A 19,412-nucleotide genomic window follows, 5' to 3' on the forward strand; every position below is an offset into this window, starting at 1 on the left:
TGTGCGAACAAGTTACTACCTTCAGTGATGCCTTTTCTGGTAGAGACTCTAACCGCAGATTCCTGACCTTAGAATATTCCAAGACGTCAGACTGGATCCGGAGAATCTTGAGCGTGTACCTCAGGGCGCCAGTAGGTGGCATCGAGTGGCTCTGCATCAGCATTTCCGTTGGAAGTGAGGTGCTCTTTGCCTAGTCAGTTGTCAACCCGGGGCTCTGATATCAGTTTCTTTTGTGAGTATTTCCATGACAAAAACGCGGCGCCACGACTGAATGATGTGGGACCAGCATGCAGAATTTAACAGGTGGTTGTGGGAGAAGAGCCATTTTGCAGATCTGGGAGGATGGGAGTGGTGGTGAGGAATCTGTAGTTAGTCTCTACTAGAAAAAGGGTTACCGAAGGTAAGTAACTTGTTCTTCTGATAAAGACCTTTAACCGTATGTTCTTCACCTTAGAATAGATGCCTAAGCAATACCTCCATAGTGGTGGGTCTGCGAACTGGCTCAAACTAGGAAATCCTGGAGGTCTGAACATCGTCGACTTGACTGTCCAAGCAGCAGTGCTTCGTGAACGTGTGGAGTGGTTCTCGGATAGCAGCTTGGCAGATGTCCTTGACGGATACTGTGCATGCTAATGCAGTAGTAGCGCTCTTGGCCCAGCTGGAGTCGGCCATCATGCCCTCAGGAGGCTGCTTCTCCGCTAGTAGGTAGTAGATCTTGATGCAAAGTGCAATCCATCAAGAGATGGTTCCCTTCGGCACAGTCTTGCCTTTTTTCGTTGCTGTGAGTCTGATAAAGAGATAATCGTCCACCTGTTCTTTGGTATGATCATTGTAAAAAGACAGAGCTCTTTTCGGATCCAGATGGTGGAAGGATCAGGTGGAACGATCAATGTTGGCAACGTGATATTTTGGCCGACATGAAATGAAATTGCCACCTTCAGTAAGAATGAGGCGCAAGTCCGAAGAACCAATTTGTCTGGGTAGAAGCTGGTGTACAGAAGATTAACTGAAATAGTTCGGAGCTCCCTGCCCCTCCTGCTCAATGTAATGGGGACTAAGAAAACCGTCTTAAGTCTCATCTGACAGCTGTGTAGGAGACTTGAAAGATGAGTCCATATGAAACATTGGAACCAAATTAGGATCCCATTAGGGCATGATGAAACGGTAGAAGGGAACAAATGTTGCTATCCCTAAAGGAAGCTTGTCATAGCAGATGACTTAAACAGTGAGGGCTGATCGTTGTTGGGACAAAAAAGTCCTCTGCATGGTAACAATGTGTACCCTTGCCCTGAGTACCTAACTGTGCTGTTGTCTGGATCCCCAATGCTGATGTTTTATTTTTTTTGTGGCATAGGTGAACACGGATCATGCGAGATTACCATGACATAGGCCTGTCTCACGGAATGCGGTCCTTTTGGACCGGGAGGAACACCCAACGCGCCCCTGTCATAGTGATGGAAGGCTACCACCTTCACTCGGAGTTAAGAAGCTTGAGCCTGGTGGTGGCAGCACACTAAGTAGTGATCAGTCAGAGTGAACAGAACCTTTTTACCCTGTATCACTGGAGTGAGGCCTAAAGGCTCACTCACCTTTTTAAAAGTCTGTTGCTGTGCGTTTAGCTCACCTTAGCCTACATCAGGTAGATGTGGTCTGTTGCATAGCACAGGAGTAATGACTCAGCGTTAGTTTGTGTGCCTGGGGTACATTACAAGGATGGAGCAGCACTGTGTAGTGCATGTGTGTTTAATACATGTACTTGAGTGTATGTATGCAGAGAGGAATACATCACAAAAGAGATTTAGTGCTGTGCAGTGCATGTGTGGATAAAGTACATGCTGAGTGTATGTGTGCTTGCGTGGAGTACAATACCTGAAGAGTTATCAGTTGTGCAGCATGCACACAGTGAGTGTGAGTGCATGTGTTTTAAAATAGCACACCCTCGTTAAAGATAAAAAGGCATCAATGCTGAACAGTGCACGCAAACTTAGTACGTGTGCTGAATGCATGTGCACATTGAGGGTCAGTGCATAGAGGTGTTAGTGCTGAACAGAACATGTGCTATGAATACACTCTGAGTGAGTGTGCCTGCAATGATACATTGTATGGTGGACCCTGGATCCCATTTTGGGAAGCCCAGGCCTGTTAAAGACATGAAGAGGAGAGGAATCTCCCTAGACAGATTTATGTATTGCCGCATTCCTATGAGCTGGATGGGGACATACTGGAAGGATAAGGAAGAGATTCATTTTATATTTCAAAAGACTGCTCTTTGATTCAGTTGGTCCTGATCTTTTTGAGAACCCCGAGCAGGAGAATTATCGTCAGAAAGGCACACATGAGTCCCTGGTTCATGTTGTGTTTGCAAACTGCAGCACACAGAAGTACTGACCTTGCACTAATTGCACCATTTGTGGTGGCGAGTAATTTGCGCCATGGTTCAAAACCTTTGGATTTATATGCCATTTGTGACATGCAAGACATCAGTGGCTCAATTTGTCTGCCCTGGCTTTTAGAGATCCTGCCAGGAGCTACACGACCAGAAAGATGTCCTGGCGCTCCATCCAAGTCAAGAGGTGCAAACCCTCCTGACCCACTCTGCCCCGTTTTTTTGCAATCCCATATGGCTGTTGTGTCCCTGAAACCAGAATCAGCCTTTGCTTGACGGATAGGAGCAAGGCTTTCAATGCCATCGGATAACCCTCAGCTCCAGAAGATTGATCTGGAACTGAGATTCCACCGGAGACCAGGGACGTCTGATCTCCACATGTCACGGGTGGCAGCTTCAACCCAGAAGTGATAATTCGATCATCACTTTAAGCTCCGGGTGAGGAAGCGAGAGAGACCTGCCTCTGATCCAACTCTAGGTCGTCAACCACCACTGCAGATCTTTTGCAGTCTCCTCCACAATCTGGATCAGGTCGAAGAGATTCCCCTGGTGCTGTGCTCACTTGAACTAAATATTCCACTGCTGAGCCTGTATATGCCATCGAGCAAGCATCACTGGCAAAATGCAGGAGGCAATCGGCCTCAGAGTCAGCCTCATTGAAATCCAGGACTGAGATTGAAACATCAAGAACATAGCTTGGACTCTCCGCTCTGGAGGATAGCCTCGGAACTACACCAGGTCTTGAATGGCTTCAAGGAAGTGAAGCATCTGAGAAGGAGTCGGGTGTGACTTTGGCATGTTAAAAGTGAACCTCCACTAGTGCAGAAAGTTTTCTGCAGTCTGGAGGTGGGTGACACTTATCTGAGTTGAGCCCGCCTTCAACAGCCAGTCGTTGAGGTAGGGGCAGACTGGGACCCCTGAACTCCGCAGGTGTGCTGCAACCACCACCATCAATTTTGTGAACACCTGAGGAGCACAGGTGAGGCCAAAGAGAAACACAGCTTCCTGGAAATGCTCCTGGCCTACAGTGAACCACAGGTATCGCCAGAAGGACGGGAATGTGGCAATACATGTCCTGAAAGTCCAACGCTACCATCCACTCTCTATACAGGGCAGGCAGAACCTGAGCAAAAATGAGCATCTTGAATTTCTTTTTCCTTAGAATGCAATTGAGAGGGCCAAGATCTAGTATAGGGTGGAGGCCTTGATCCTTTTTTTTTTTTTTTAAAACATGGTTTATTAGCATTTTATAAAAATACAAACAGCTCACGTTGTTGAAATAAGGCATCGTAAGTATCTCATAGGTCTGAGCATGTGATCAATCAAGCATAAAAGAAAAGAAAAAAACAAAAAGAAAACCGCAATCTACAATATACAACGCTTATCATCATACCATATGTAAGGGACATCTGGTTGGATCCCCTCTAGAGTATTACTCAGCAGGAGTTACAGCTAGCATTTCTTCGGCGCCCACCGCTTAGAGAATCTGTTTGCTTTAAGATATAGCTGTCAAACTAAGAAAGACAAACTAATCTGAATGATCCACAGAGTGCGCCACTGGTGGCAGTGTGACGCCAGCCGCAACCTGATTGGGCGGGCGGATACATCCTCCTGCAGTGACTTTAACCAGTCTAGAAATGACTCCCATATATCTCTCGGCCTGGAAGCTGCAGGCATCAGCTCCCAAAAGGTCGCCAGCTGGGTGTGGCTGAATGTGATGTCTGCAATCCAAGCTTTTACAGTAGGAGCCCTCTTTTCCCCAAGTGTATGGGTACCCTGCGTTTGGCCATCAGGAGTAATAAGGCATGCAATTTATGGTGCTCAGCCTCAGTGTCTTTAACATAGCCAAGAAGGTCTATTAGCGGATGTGGCTTGTGGGGTGACCCTAAGATATCATGAATCTTATTGAAGATGGCGGACCAATAGGCAGCAATGGGCGGACCGTTCTAGGACATATGTAAAAAGGTGGTAGGAGTGTAGCCACATCTCCAGCATCTAGAATCTGATCGTAATCCCATGCGGGAAAGCTGACTTGGGGTTATGTAAAACTTATGTATATATTTGAAGTGTATTAATCTTATTTTATAATTGGATGAGAGTACCTGGAGTTGGCCGCAGCAGAAGACCCACTTTTCATTTGTCACTTGCCCATCGAGTTCTATATTCCAATCTTGGTGACCCTTGGGCACAACTAAGGGTGACGCGGTTTGCATAGAACAATACAGCAGTGTAATGAATCTGCGAGAGCAGACCTTGTTAATGCCTTTTTAGGCACAACAAAGTAGTGTGAATAACAACCATGCCCTACTTCTCATGCTGTCACCCTTTCAGTGGCTCCTTTGGCCAGCATAGACTGCACTTCTGCCGGAGCAAAAAGAGATGGTCCTCTTTCACCAGTTGTATGGACAGTGGCAAGGTAGGCGGGGTTTCCAGATACTAAAGGGCATAACCCAGCTACATGATTTGGAGTACCCACTTGTCAGAGGTTATTACTTGCCATTGGGGCAGTTGGTGGCGCCTGATCCTGCTGCCAATGGCATGCATGTGCTGTTTTGAGGACTTACTAAAGAGGTTTGGAGGCACTAGACAGTACACTGGGTGTGGGTTCCACATCCTCGGAGGTAACTCTGTCGACGAAGCGTCTGAGAAGCTTACTGACCTGGGGGTAAGGATGGAATTATGGGTGTACATGGGAGCCCTGGCCACGGAAGGGGTAAAAATATTTTTTTTAAAGTGTTGTTGTCAGTAACTCGAAGGCCTAGGGATCTGATGATGACTCCACTCTCCTTAAAGCGCTCGAGCACCGTGTCCCCCTTATCGCTGAATAGACTTATGCCATCAAAGGGCATGTCTGTAAAGGAAAATTGGACATCCCCTGAAAACCCCATTGACGTTAGCCAGGAGTGGCAGCAGGGATCCTAATGAGTTGGTGAGCTTCACTGCATCCCAGCCATCTGTCAGTGCCTGGTTCTATACTGCGTGGCCCTCTTTGGGAAGTATGGGCAGCAGCTGCGCAGCGAAGTCCAAACAATGTATTGGTAGATCGGCCCAAGAAGTATGTGGTGTTCATCTTCTTGAATGCCAAGCTGGTGGAAGAGAAAATCCTCTTCCCAAAGGTATTCAGTCTCGATGATTCCTGTCTGGAGGAGTGGTAGAGAATGTGCTTGGGTTAAACTTGGCTGTGAGGCCTGCACCACCAGGCTTGTGGGAGAGGGGTGTTGTCTGAGGGAGGCCAGGTCTCTTGGGGGAAGGGTAGTGCAACTGAGGAGCAATCATGGTGTGCGTGGTAGACCCCATGCAGGGTTTAGACCAGGCCACCATGAGAACGTAGTTGAGGGCCTCCTTAAATGGGAGCAGGGGATCTGCAGAACTTACCCCCAACTGAAGCACCTCGATCAAGATGTAGATCTTGACATTGATAGAGGGTAGCTGTAGGTCAAGGTCTCTGCTGCCCTTAGCCTTTCCGTGACGAAAGACGCTCCTTCCTAAGTGGAAGGGCACCTGGGGAGAAATCAGGCCAGAGTATGATGAGGGTTCAGACCACTAGCATCGCCCAGCTTCTCATACCAGTTTTCCTTCTTGTAGGGATCGTCCACTGGGGTGGCCAAAGCCGCGTTCATCATCACCCTGCGCTCCTGGAAGGTAGGGCTGCACAAAGGTGGCAAGTCCACGGCGGGTTGATGTGGGCTGGATGGCGCCGGTGTTGACAAAAAGTGGCCTTACTATACTCTGCTAATTAACTCAATTAAGATATCCCTCATGACATTCTCTGACATAGATACTATCACTGCAACATCTGAAATGACATTATTGATGACTACACTGTGCATGAAGAGGGCGCACATTATGATTACTTTAGGGTACAAGTTATAGTTACGTGGTATAACCAGAACTGTGAATTCCAATGGGTTTGTTAATTTAAAATGGTATGTTTTAAATGACATTTTCACCTAACTATAATATCCCTTTTACCTTTGTATATATATATATATATATATATATATATATGTGAAATAATGCTAAAACATCGGACTGGGGAACGTACGGCATGGTTTTAGGTGCAGGACACATCTTGAAAAAGTTTCCAGGAAGAAACGAAACGCGTCGAAAAAGTCCTAATCCTGCTGTCTTTATAAAATAAACGGCTTAAAAATGAAAACGAAGTCCCGTGTGCGACTCAATTTCTCTTCGTATGGGGAGATAGTGTGGACATGGATATCGGCTTGGTTCTGCCGAAGAGTAACGCACCACCAGAAGAGCGCCCATGCTCTCCCAACCCGAACCCAAGTGTTGGTCTCGACAAAACGGATGGGGAGAGGGGTGCCGCCGAGGACTGGACCTCGGTATTGGCCCGAGTCAGTTTCAAAAGAAAGCTGACATGGGGGAACTTCTTGCCGAAAATGTTGGAATTGGATTGTATTAACAATGCACAACAGGATTTTAATCACCGCCCACTGGAGGGTCACAAACGAGCAACCGTCTGGACCTCTGGTCCCATAATGCAGCATTAAAAGGAAGTGCTTAAAAAAAGATGCCACCGGAGGAAGTGAAATAATGCTGAAACATCGGACTGGGGAACGTACGGCATGGTTTTAGGTGCAGGACACATCTTGGAAAAGTTTCCAGGAAGAAACGAAACGCGTCGAAAAAGTCCCAATCCTGCTGTCTTTATAAAATAAACGGCTTAAAAATGAAAACGAAGTCCCCTGTGCGACTCAATTTCTCTTCGTATGGGGAGATAGTGTGGACATGGATATCGGCTTGGTTCTGCCGAAGAGTAACGCACCACCAGAAGAGCGCTCATGCTCTCCCAACCCGAACCCAAGTGTTGGTCTCGACAAAACGGATGGGGAGAGGGGTGCCGCCGAGGACTGGACCTCGGTATTGGCCCGAGTCAGTTTCAAAAGAAAGCTGACATGGGGGAACTTCTTGCCGAAAATGTTGGAATTGGATTGTATTAACAATGCACAACAGGATTTTAATCACCGCCCACTGGAGGGTCACAAACGAGCAGCCGTCTGGACCTCTGGTCCCATAATGCAGCATTAAAAGGAAGTGCTTAAAAAAGATGCCACCGGAGGAAGTGAAATAATGCTGAAACATCGGACTGGGGAACGTACGGCATGGTTTTAGGTGCAGGACACATCTTGGAAAAGTTTCCAGGAAGAAACGAAACGCGTCGAAAAAGTCCTAATCCTGCTGTCTTTATAAAATAAACGGCTTAAAAATGAAAACGAAGTCCCGTGTGCGACTCAATTTCTCTTCGTATGGGGAGATAGTGTGGACATATATAAATATATATTCACTGTAAAAAGCAAAGGTTAATTGAAATTATAGTTGGGTATGGTAATTAGAGCTTACCGTATGTTGAAAGACCCTAGAAATGCCGTGAAAAGCACAAAGGTTAAAGTGCTGTTATATTTCGTTGTTGAAATAAGATGAAAACTAACATTTATTTAAAGCAAAACAAATAGCAGACATTCACCAGCTGTAGTTCACTGAGCGGACTATAACTTGCGCCCCATGTGCTATTTATGACCTCACATACTATCTTACACATGACTTTAATAACATAATTGGTGACATCACTGATAACGGCAAAGTGATATATGGCCTCGAGTTACTGAGTGTTCATGTGTGGGTCCATAATGTGAAAAAACGTAAGTCTAGGAGACACGTTTGACTGTACATTTTGAAATGTTATATGGTGCACTGTTTACAAATCACTTAAGTTTGGTTTGCAGACATTACTACATAAAGGCTGAGCGCACCCTATGCGGGTTGCAGAGGTATGTTTGAAAGTACTTTGTGGCTTAAAGCCAAAGACTCTTCCAAACCAATCTGTGAGAAAGACCAAAGCTTACGTTGACATTAGATTATTCAACAGTCATCTGGGTATGTGCCAATGTTAAGTAGTTGAAATACAGTGCTATAGACAAGTTCTATGTAACAACGATGTTTAGATGAAGTGGTTGCTTATTTCCAGAACGTTATTTAAGATTTGGAGGTATTTCAAATTGTTAAAAAATGTAGAAAGTAGGTATGTACCACTTAGACGTGGTTTCTTTCACACTTGTTTTGTAAGCATGTCTCTAATGTTGTGTGCCATTGTCTCTATCCCAGGAGTGTGTTGTGTAGTATCACTAAATTTCGGTGGGTTGTCCAAAAGGCCTGACGGAAGGTGTTTTTTCAGTGGCAAATGTGTACCTGTACGATTTGCAGGCTGCGTGAAGTTTTTAAGAAGGTGCCCCCTTAAGGTGAATAGAAATGGCCACATGTGTGGCATATTGAGTTAGTTTAAATCCACAAACCATATAGAATGGTGTCACAACGGGTGTAGGATGTCATTTGAGATATCATCAATGACATCAAGTAACATGTAATTTGTGATGTAATATGTGAGGTCATAAGCAGTGCATAGTAGGGGTGCAGGTTTTATTTAGTGTAGTAAATTGTAACTGGGGAATTTCAGTGATGTTTGGTTTTGAAATGTTATTTTTATGTCTTATTTAAACACCTCACTGTAACATCACTTTAACCTTTTGTTTTTTTAGTGTATATATGTGTATATTTTTTACCGGCCATTGAGCCCTGTAGCGTTGACCCCTGTCCAAGCGATGTGCCCTCTAACAACAGTCTCCCTAGTCAGCCTGCTTTCCCATTCAATAACGATCAATGTGTCTAGTTACAACTTGAACACTGTTTAAGTTTCTGGCAATATGTTTGTCAGTACCCTTCCCTATGAAAAAAATATATTGAACCGGTATTTCCAAGAGCCCATAACTCAACCCTGTAAGATTATAATTTTTAGCACACTTATCGACAAAATTAAAATAGTCTGTGCCTAAAAAACTATGCCAGAAAACGTAATTCTTGAACAAGTGGTGCTAAGAAGCTATGCAGATGTATCCACTTTCCTTAAGCCAATTGTATTTAGCAGTTCACTAAATTCGGTCAACCCAAGATTCGGATTCAAGCTAGGAATTGAGAAAATACCTGAAGGAATTACTCTGGTATTACACTTATAATTCCTTAAGTAATACGAAAAGCATGAAGATTTCAGTCAGAGTTGAATTTAATGTAATGTTTGCCTGGAAGGTACCTTGCTATGGGTTGATGTCCTACTGTAAGATCCTTTTTTTTTCAAGAGCCTGTGGCAGATGTTTAAGTGCCAGTATAATGTCTTCTCTTCTTGTCCTAGCTGGCGGTGACAGCCTAAAGCACTGAGACCATTGTTTTCACACTCCTTAGAAGCTTTGCATAAACTTTGCTAATAAAATGCCTTGATCTGTAATTTTGGCCTTTCAGAATCTCCCAGGCTACTCTGGATTTGCTTTCCGGTTCATTAGAACTACTAATTACTGATTCTCTGTCTATTTAATGAATCTGTGCCGCACAATATTTTGTTTTATTTTTACCACCTCATCTTCATTATTTTTTTAACTACCCAAGTATATTCTTCACTTTTTTGGTGTTCCATAAGTAGTATCCAGCTCCTTTGATGGGCTAAAAGGAAAGGCAGCATATGAAGAAAGCAGTTACAGATGAACTGCATAAAATGTACTGATTAAAATGGCAATGCTCATTCAGCTTGATTACGGAGACTAACATATCAGATGGTGAGCTGAAATCAAAACTTCAGTGATTGCTTGAAGGGTACATCTGAGGATACAAAGTTAGATTAACTATAGGATACCACCTCAGAAAGTCAGTATAGCTACATCCTCGAACCTGCTAGGCAACACTCGAGCTCTTAAAGAATCATGGATTATAAGGGAGAAGAAATCCTAAATTATCATGAAGCCAAATAAAGTTAATCCTACACCACAACTATGGAGTCGTATAAGGGGCTAATTGCAGCAACCTGTGCTAGATAATCTACATGAGTCGATTTTTGATGATTCATTGCATGTATTAGTGTTTTTCAGCATAAGATCAAGGTGGCCGAATCAAAAAAATGTTTTAATGAGAACCACTCACCACATAAATGATTTTCATTTACATGTGTAATATTTAAAGTTAACTTTTTGGATACCCTAAATATCTGGTATTGATCTGTCCTTCCTGAACGTATGTGGGCTACTACCCCTGTCTTTCGACCTTTATGATCCAGCATTGAGTGTCTCCCTAGTGACTACATTAAAATTGATCTTAAATAAGTCTATTGTTATAATGCTTCTATTCTTCCTCAATAGAATCAATTTGCCGCTGTGAATTGCACAAAAAAAGAAAATTCTCAGATCGAAGGACCTACTTTGAATAATTCCTATGGCTTCAAAGTTACTGCTCAAAACCTGCAGGAAGCCAAAGCATTACACGAGGTATGAACTGCATTATGAGACATGAAATTTGTGGGTTACTGCACTCTATCAGATATGTGAGACTTTTGTGTTAATGCAATGCATGACAAAGGCACTGTACCACAGAGATGATATTCATTGGATAATGTGGTGTATCCTGCAATAAGGAATTCTTGAATTGTGCTGTATCACAAATTGCTGTTACGATGCACTGCATTGCATCACATTTATTTCATGAGCCTATATAGGGTGTCACATGAACAATATGGCTGTTGGTTATTTTGTTGTATTATTTTATATTACAAGGTGAAGCGAAAATGATGTAAGGAACTACAAAATGTGAATCTGAGGGGTCATGTAGTACATAACAAATGTTCAGTTAATGAGTGTGCTTCTCACTTTTGACATTTGTGTGCCTTTTTCTGCATAACAGCTGTGGAATTCATGAGACCATCTAATGCTTCTCATATATAATGTATGAAGTAATGCAACAGCATATCAAATGTGGGGTAAAAAATGCACCGCATCACAAATTCATGAAGTAATCCACAACATAACAGATGAAAGTTTGAAATTCATAACGTCTTCATCACAGAGATTTAAAAATTTAAGAATATTGACTGCATCACTGAAGTACATATGATCACTTCTTTAATGCCACAGGTCATCCTGTGAGGGATTGGTCAGACATATAATATTTTCTGTGTGGAAAGTACCCATTTCCTGTGTTTTTGTAAATCGTGTGTTTTTATTACTTAGTTTAGTTTTTGCACTCTACTAGTGTGGACGAGCTGTTGCCTCCATCTAATTTGAGGCCAGTGTGTCATGGAGGATTCCGAATGCCCTCATTTCTTATCTTTCTGACCCTCAAAAGACAGATTTGGGATGCTATTCAAACTCTCTAGTTATCTTCCAGCATTCTGGCTGCAAAGAGTGGTTCTTGTTTTGGAGCAAAAGACACAGAAATGAGGACTGCACCAAAGCTGTGTACAGAACTGTTTTGTGATCTTGGTTGGCTCTGCCCCACTCATTTTCTCTTCATTTAAGCATTTTAATATTCAGTTTGCTTCTTATTTCCATAGGACTAGTATGAATACACTGTGACTTTACAGTTGACATCAGGACAAAGCTACTGTATGAAATTGCATTTTTATTTGGGGTGGCTGACTACCCACCTCAAGGAATAATCACACCTCTCGTCAGGGTGAACCCCCAAAGGCACTAAACTAACTTTAGTACTACTACAACTTGGTAGCTATGGTGCGGGGCAGACAGGCTAATTCAGGGCAATATGTAAAGTATTTATGCTGCACTAATACCATAACAAAGGCAAAATTGCAAACAATCAAAAGGCCAGTAAAATGTAATAAACAAAGTGACACCAAAATCACAAATATACAATAAAGGAAAGTAAAGAAATGGTTTTTTAAAGTTTTAAGTAGAAATAACACCAAAAATCTCAGAGTCAACGATAGTCGCTGGTCATGTTATGCGAGACCTAGGCACAGTTTGAGGCTGACCTCAGTGGTGCGCGGGTCATATACATGTACCAGGTTTATCCTGGTCAAAGATTTTATCTTGTGATTTAGTCCTTTAAGTCCCAATCCACCACAGTAGTACACTTCAAAAGCCCCTAGGGATCTCAGGTGAAGCCTTTGGAAACTTTCACATTGTTACACAGAGGCCATCAGCATGATCCAGTCCGGGTGTCTGTTGCTTGAACATGACATCTGCTGTGTAACCCTTGGAGTCCATTTCTTTGTCCTGGTTGCAAAAGAGCCAGTCCATTCCTTCAGGGCTCCTCATTTCTCAGACAGGTTCATTCCTTTTCTGTTCTCCCTCAGGTCCAGCAGTGTTATGAGGTGGGTGCCTGGAGGTACCCCATTTTTGCCTGGTACTAGCTAGTGGGTGGGACAGACTCCTGGGCACGCTCTAACCAATAGGGTAAAATTTCCTGGGCCAGCCCTACCCACTTTGGGCACTTTCAAGATGGATAAAGTCTTTGGCCACACTAAACTTTGGCTCTGAGGGCTGGATGTGTGAAGAGTCTACTATGGTAATACTAGTGTCTTCCTTCATCTGACATAAATTCCAGTTTGGGGCAGCCACTGTATGCACAATAAACCCAGAGACAAAAGTCTGGTAGGCCAAAAGAAGGATTCTTCAGCAACCAGACAGTGGTTATACAACAATTGTCTTCGCATCCTATTAACTCCCTTTTAATTGCACCCCAAGTGTTGTTTGTGGCTTAACGACCTGGGTGCTGCTTGGGTCCCCCATACTCGCTCTCCAACAGGCTTTCCATGTCAGAAAGTCCGACATGGAAATCCTGCCTGAGACCAAGTATCGAAATCCCAAGGGTGGAAAGGCCCTCCGACTGGCTGACGTGCTCCTTGAGACCGTCGGAAGCCAGTCGGAATGACCGGCCGGTTTGATTTTCAACCGCAAGCATCAACTAGTGCCATTTAACTTCTAGGCTTAAAGTAGTTTTTATACCATAGGGACTTATAGGCAATGTAAATATACTAATTAGGAGTTTGACAATTCAACCAGGTTAAAAGGGAGAGCACAAGCACTTTACTACTGGGTAGTAGGGGGTAACATGCATAGAGTTCTAAAGTCAGCAATAATGTAGGGTTCAGTAAAAGGTAGAAAATCTGAGGTGACCATGCAGAAAAGGGGTTTTCCTGCAGTTACCCAGTGAAGCTTTTCTGTAAATTTGTGTACAACCCATGGGGCAATTAAACAGCACAAGTCCGTATTATCCCCAAACTAAAATGTACAAATCGAAATTAGGAATTGAGCATTGGCGAAACACAAACTAAGTTTGTGGCTATTTTTTCTGCAGTTACTCACTGGAAAGAGTTATACATTTATCTCCTAGCGCACTCCTATTTACAGCTTTGTTAGAAGATCAGTATATAAGTAGTGCTGTTCTAAAATGTGTCGTCAAATTATGTTTAATATACTTGTAAATTGTGACTTCAAATTATTTTTATAATAAGCTCTCCTACATGCTTAGCTGTGGGGACAGAAGCGCTTTAGCTGTGCTACCTTGTCCATGCAGTTATGCAGCACATAGATGTTGCCAGTCGGAAACTGTCACATTTGTGTTTCTTTAGGTCCTCTACCAGCCCCATTCTCTGCTTTCTGGTGATGTATGTTTTAATGTTTTTCTTTCTTCACTTTGATCTGATATTTAGCATAAATGTTATATATGCGTGTCATTTTTTAAAGAGTTGGCTTATCTGATTCAGTAGAAAAGAACTGGTCCTAACAAGCCTGTTGTGCAGGACAAAAGTTGTCAACACTTCAAATCTGAAATGTAAGGATACAAGAAGCCCTCATATGGTGCATTTGGCACATTATTAATAATTATACTTATTTCAAATTCTTTTTATTTGGTTTCGAAGTCAACATAAAGAAACAACACATTTGTTACATGCTCAATGCAAGCCAGGAGTTACAGTAAACCAATATGGGTTACATCTTACTCACACGTTCTTGGCGAGCAAGGTCTCCTTTATTCTTGTCCCTTCAATGGATATTCTGAAACTATTGTGTCAAAAGAAACTGAACGTGAGAAACTCACTTCCGTAATGAGGCAAGAAAGCTCTTCAGGCTTGGGCAACTGTAGCATGTCTCGATTAATATCAATAAACATTACTTGTTCCATACATTGAAAAAAGAACTGGACTGGAGACTGCTTTGACTGTGAGGTAACTGGACCTTATTGGTGCATGTGAATAGCTGATGCCTGATTCATTACTGCCCTCTTGGGGAAGCATGGGCAGCAGCTGCGCAACAGAGTCCAAACAATGTATTGGTAGATCGGCCCAAGAAGTATGTGGTGTTCACCGTCTTGAATGCCAGGCTGATGGAAGAGAAAATCCTCTTTCCAAAGATATTGATTCCCCTACCTGGGGGAGTGGTAGGGAATGTGCTTGGGTTGTACATGGCTGTTTAGGCCTTCACCACCAGGATCATGGGAGAGGGATGTTTGGTGAGGAAGGCTGGGTCTCTGGGAGTTGGGTGGTGCGGCTGAAGGGCAATCATGCTGTACGTGAATTGCACGTAGCACAGTGCTAAAAAGTGTAGCAGTAATTTTTTGCTTGCTCGCGGTCCTCAACGTCAAGTTGGCGACCGCGAGCGAGCAAAAGGACATCCCGGCGAGACTATTTCCTCGTTCGCGATCATCAACATCAAGTTGCCGATCGAGAGTGTTGAAAATAAACCTCCCGGTGACATTCTCAACGCGGGAAGGACAGGTTTCTCATTGCGAGTGGTCGCGTAGTAGCGCAAACTTCGCAATCTACGCGAGCGTACTGTAGTACTTTGCCCAGGGTTAATATTAATATATATTTACTGTAAAAAACAAAGGCTAAAGTGGCATAATTGTTGGGTATGGTAATAAGAGCGTACCGTATGTTGAAAAACCGTAGAAATTCCCTGAAAAGCTCAAAGGTTAAAGTGAAGGTATAATTAGGTTTTGAAATAAGATTAAAACTAACCTTCATAAAATAAAACAAATTGCTGAAATTCACCAGCTGTAGTTCACTGAGCGAAGTATAACTTGCGTCCCAAAGGTGCTACTAATGACCTCACATACTATCTTACTCCTGACCTTAAAAACATTATTGGTGACATCACTGATAAAGCCACAGTCATATACGGCATCTAGTTACTGAGTGTTATTATGGCTCACACTTTGGAGTAATACACATACAAGTCTCACTAAGGACATTATTCTAGACTGTCTCGCATGTGAAAAAGGCAAGAGTGTTCCATGGCTGGCAACCGTGGAATGTCATCTACGGAAATTAGGTTACCAACACTTACTTAAAAACCGGAAGGATCACCAACTGTTTGTAAAAATGAGCTTCAAATGGCACTGTATAAATCTCTCGATGCTGACAGGTTGGCAACGGAGGATTTAAAGTAAAGCGTAGCAGCATATATGAATTTAGGAGCAGACAGATTACTGGTGATGTATTTAACAAAACCTTTGGGGCAATGGGAAAGATGTTTGTTGTTTCGATTCAAGGCTAACGCTGTGAAATATATGCTGTGCTTCCCCTTAAGATTCCAGGAAAGTTTGGAATCTGCCCCCTGCCTATTTAATGGGAGTTCACCCTAATCATTGCTACACTATTTATTCTTTTGTGGTTTTTACTCTATTTACACTAAAAGAATCTTATATCCCCTATTTAAAAGGTTTACCACCAGTGACTATAGAGAAGTATACAGGAAGATGCTTCAACTCACTGATGACAAGCGCATTTTTTCTGTGGGAATGTTCTTAAAAGTTGCAGTTCGGGCACTTATGTCAAAGAACACAGACCAGCAGCGGTCTATAGTTGGTTTAAAGTACATGGTTATGAATTTTAATCATTATATTTTATATAGAATGTTGGTTTTTAATCTTTTGCGGGCCTTTAAATGTATTTTTAAGGATACCTCCGTAGCAGAAAGAGCAACTGAATCATATACGTGAATCATATACGCCAGGTTGTTTTTATCGTTAACATGGCGGACCACAAGTAGGTTTTTGTTTTTAAGTTTAAAGAGCATGCGCTGCCCAACTCAAAATTCTCACATTTTGCTGTTGAGAACGGGCACTGAGAAATTAGATATTGTTTTAAAATGTTACCTCTTTATGTGTACTTTTATGGTTTCACCTGTGTAAACCAAATAAAGATAATACATTAAATTAATGAGTTACTGAGTGTATATGTGTGGGTCCAGAACGTGAAAATAGCACAAGTCTAGGAGACCAGTTTGATTGTGCATTTTGAAAGGTATATGGTGCACTGTTTACAAAACACTAAGGTTTGGGTTGCAAGTACTACCGCATATTGATGAAGCCTGAGTGTGCCTAATACGGGTTGCAGAGGTATGTTTAAAAGTAGTTTGTGGCATAAAGCCAAAGCTTCTTCCAAACAAATCTGTGAGAAAGACCATACGTGCAGGGCAAAGGACTCTCATGGCAAGGATCAGAGTGTACCGCCATGCCATCTTTGTCTTGGGGTGCCTGATCCTGTTTTCCACGCTTAGGCTGCGTAACCCCTCCTTGCCTCTCACTCCTCGCTCCTTACGGAGTAGACCTGAATTGCCCCCCAGTCATGATGCTTGGTTAAGGCCAGAGTGGCCTACGGGACGTCACAGCTTGTTGGAGTGAGCTTGGGTGCGGCGGCGGGATAAAATGAGCAGCTGCAGCTTTATTTGCGGAGTTACAGCATGTGTGCATATGTGAAAATGGCTCAGTGGAGCCCTGTCTGTATTGTAGGTGCCAGTGTTGGTGAGCCTAAGTTTCTAACCTTGTTACTTCGCTGCTGGACTCGTGATTTCTTCCCATGGTCCCCCTCCTGTGTTCCTGGCACATCTCTCCTGGTCCATTGCAGCGGGCATCTGAGCGTAGCTGGGAATATCGTTTATGTAGGTTTTTAATCCCATCTAATCCAGTTCATAGTTTTGGAGAAGACTGTAGTTGTTTTACTTAATAGGGTTTCTTCTTCACAACCTAAAGTAGGTCAAAGATAATCCGGGTCTCAGAGTATCTCTTGATGTATGTAAACAGTTTCAGATTTTTTTTTCCCCGATGCCCGCTTTGACTCCGCTTATGCTGTTTTTTTCTTCCTTACTAATTATTTTTCTACATCTCCATTTTGACCTCGGATAGCTCTAGCTATTTCAGTTTTGCCTACTAGTTTTTTTTGTTTGGTACTCCTTCTAGACTTTTTTTCCCATCTGATTACTAGATTTTTCAGTTCCCTTCTTATGGACAGCACTGAATCTTGTTTTTCATACATCTGGATCAGTCAGTCTTCTAGGAGTTCCAGGCCTCACCTGGACTGAAAGAGAAGAACATCTGACTAGCAAGTGGTATCTCTGGCACATGACAGCATGCTTTATATCGGAGAGATGTGTTGTTGAAGAGTGTGATGAATCTGGACGCTTTCTTGAATTGACTGCTACACTGGGCTAACTGCCAAAATATCATACTGCCCACTTATTCTATAATATAAAATGTTTCAACAACATTTTTGTCTTGGAATCTTTGCACTGGCTTCCCATCATGCTGCAAGTGGAAATCAGAGCCCACCAAGACTCTGATTGTATCCCGATCTCATTGAGGTGTACTTAGACTTTTATTGCCAAACCTTAATCTAAGCTCTAGCTATTTCAGTTTTGCCTACTAGTTTTTTTTGTTTGGTACTCCTTCTAGACTTTTTTTCCCATCTGATTACTAGATTTTTCAGTTCCCTTCTTATGGACAGCACTGAATCTTGTTTTTCATACATCTGGATCAGTCAGTCTTCTAGGAGTTCCAGGCCTCACCTGGACTGAAAGAGAAGAACATCTGACTAGCAAGTGGTATCTCTGGCACATGACAGCATGCTTTATATCGGAGAGATGTGTTGTTGAAGAGTGTGATGAATCTGGACGCTTTCTTGAATTGACTGCTACACTGGGCTAACTGCCAAAATATCATACTGCCCACTTATTCTATAATATAAAATGTTTCAACAACATTTTTGTCTTGGAATCTTTGCACTGGCTTCCCATCATGCTGCAAGTGGAAATCAGAGCCCACCAAGACTCTGATTGTATCCCGATCTCATTGAGGTGTACTTAGACTTTTATTGCCAAACCTTAATCTAAAAAAAAACATGGTCATACCTAGATGAAGAGAACTGGGCGTTATTTTGATCCAGTTCAGACAACGTGTCCTCAAAGTTTTGGCAGGGCTGCTCCCTTATGGGTTTTGGTAGGTCCTGTTTGTATATGGGTGGTTCTCTCTCGTAGTGGCCTGTAGAACAGGTTGTAAAAAGCATTTTCATTGCAATAGGTCTCGCATTTACAAGAGTTTGAGCTATTGGCATTGAATATAACAATGCCTTTTATTTATGTGTTGTTTTTAAAACGGATAAATAAAAGACATTGTCATTTACAATGCTAATAACTTAAACTCTTGCAAAGTCGAGACCTTGTGCTATTTGAAAAAATAGTGCTCGGAAGTTGTAGTTAAAGCCTGCTGATTAACAACACTCCTTACAGGGGGTGTTGCCATGGGAGGTTGCAATATGAGACCAATGAACAGCCGCAGTTTACAGTGGACAATGACACAAACCAATGAAAAATATGGGCGGAGAGGGGGCGGAGCTTTCAGTTCCCACGTGAATATAGCATGCCTCGTAGAGCCCTGCATGCATGCATTGCCCAGGCTCGACCTAAGAAAGAATGGGAATCTACCCAGAGCAGTGCACATTTCTTCCATCAGTCACATGGTTTGCTCTTGAAGAGCCCTAGCAAGTTATTTTGTCCTTTAGCACACTATATTCGATTACAAATGTCTGAGTTCCCCTCCTATATTGGTCCTATACCTTGCTTCTTCTTTCTCCCACTTCTTATAGTATTTATATGAGAGACATTTGAGCACAAGCGTAGCTGTCGTGCGACCATTCCCATCACTGCGCAAATGGCCTTCTCAAGTTGTTTTTCCCTTCTTAAGTGCAACAAATTCAGCTTTTGTCCGCAGTAGTGCACTGATCCCTAGCACACGTCTCACGATGCTTTTTTGATAATGCACACTTAAGAACTGTAATCTAAACGTTTCGATGATTTATTTCACTGTAGTCGTAATAGGAGGTTTGATAAAGAATGTGGCATGCTTGTGACCGCCATCTTTTAACACCCCAAAAAAGAAATTAAGTCCAGCAGTCTGT

The 19,412-nt window shown here is 42.8% G+C and overlaps 1 protein-coding gene across 2 annotated transcripts in view; it reads left to right on the forward strand.

The window, feature by feature from the left end:
• The window catches only part of REV3L (REV3 like, DNA directed polymerase zeta catalytic subunit), a 1,049,196-nt gene that overhangs the window by 640,676 nt on the left and 389,108 nt on the right, over window positions 1–19,412 (forward strand). For both annotated transcript variants that reach the window (XM_086927335.1, XM_086927334.1), the window contains exon 16: window positions 10,582–10,707. In XM_086927335.1, coding sequence (XP_086783461.1) covers window positions 10,582–10,707 — 126 coding nt within the window. The remainder of the gene's footprint in view (window positions 1–10,581; window positions 10,708–19,412) is intronic.

Source organism: Lissotriton vulgaris, chromosome 6, assembly GCF_964263255.1.
Source record: "Lissotriton vulgaris chromosome 6, aLisVul1.2, whole genome shotgun sequence".
Taxonomy (NCBI): Eukaryota; Metazoa; Chordata; class Amphibia; order Caudata; family Salamandridae; genus Lissotriton; species Lissotriton vulgaris.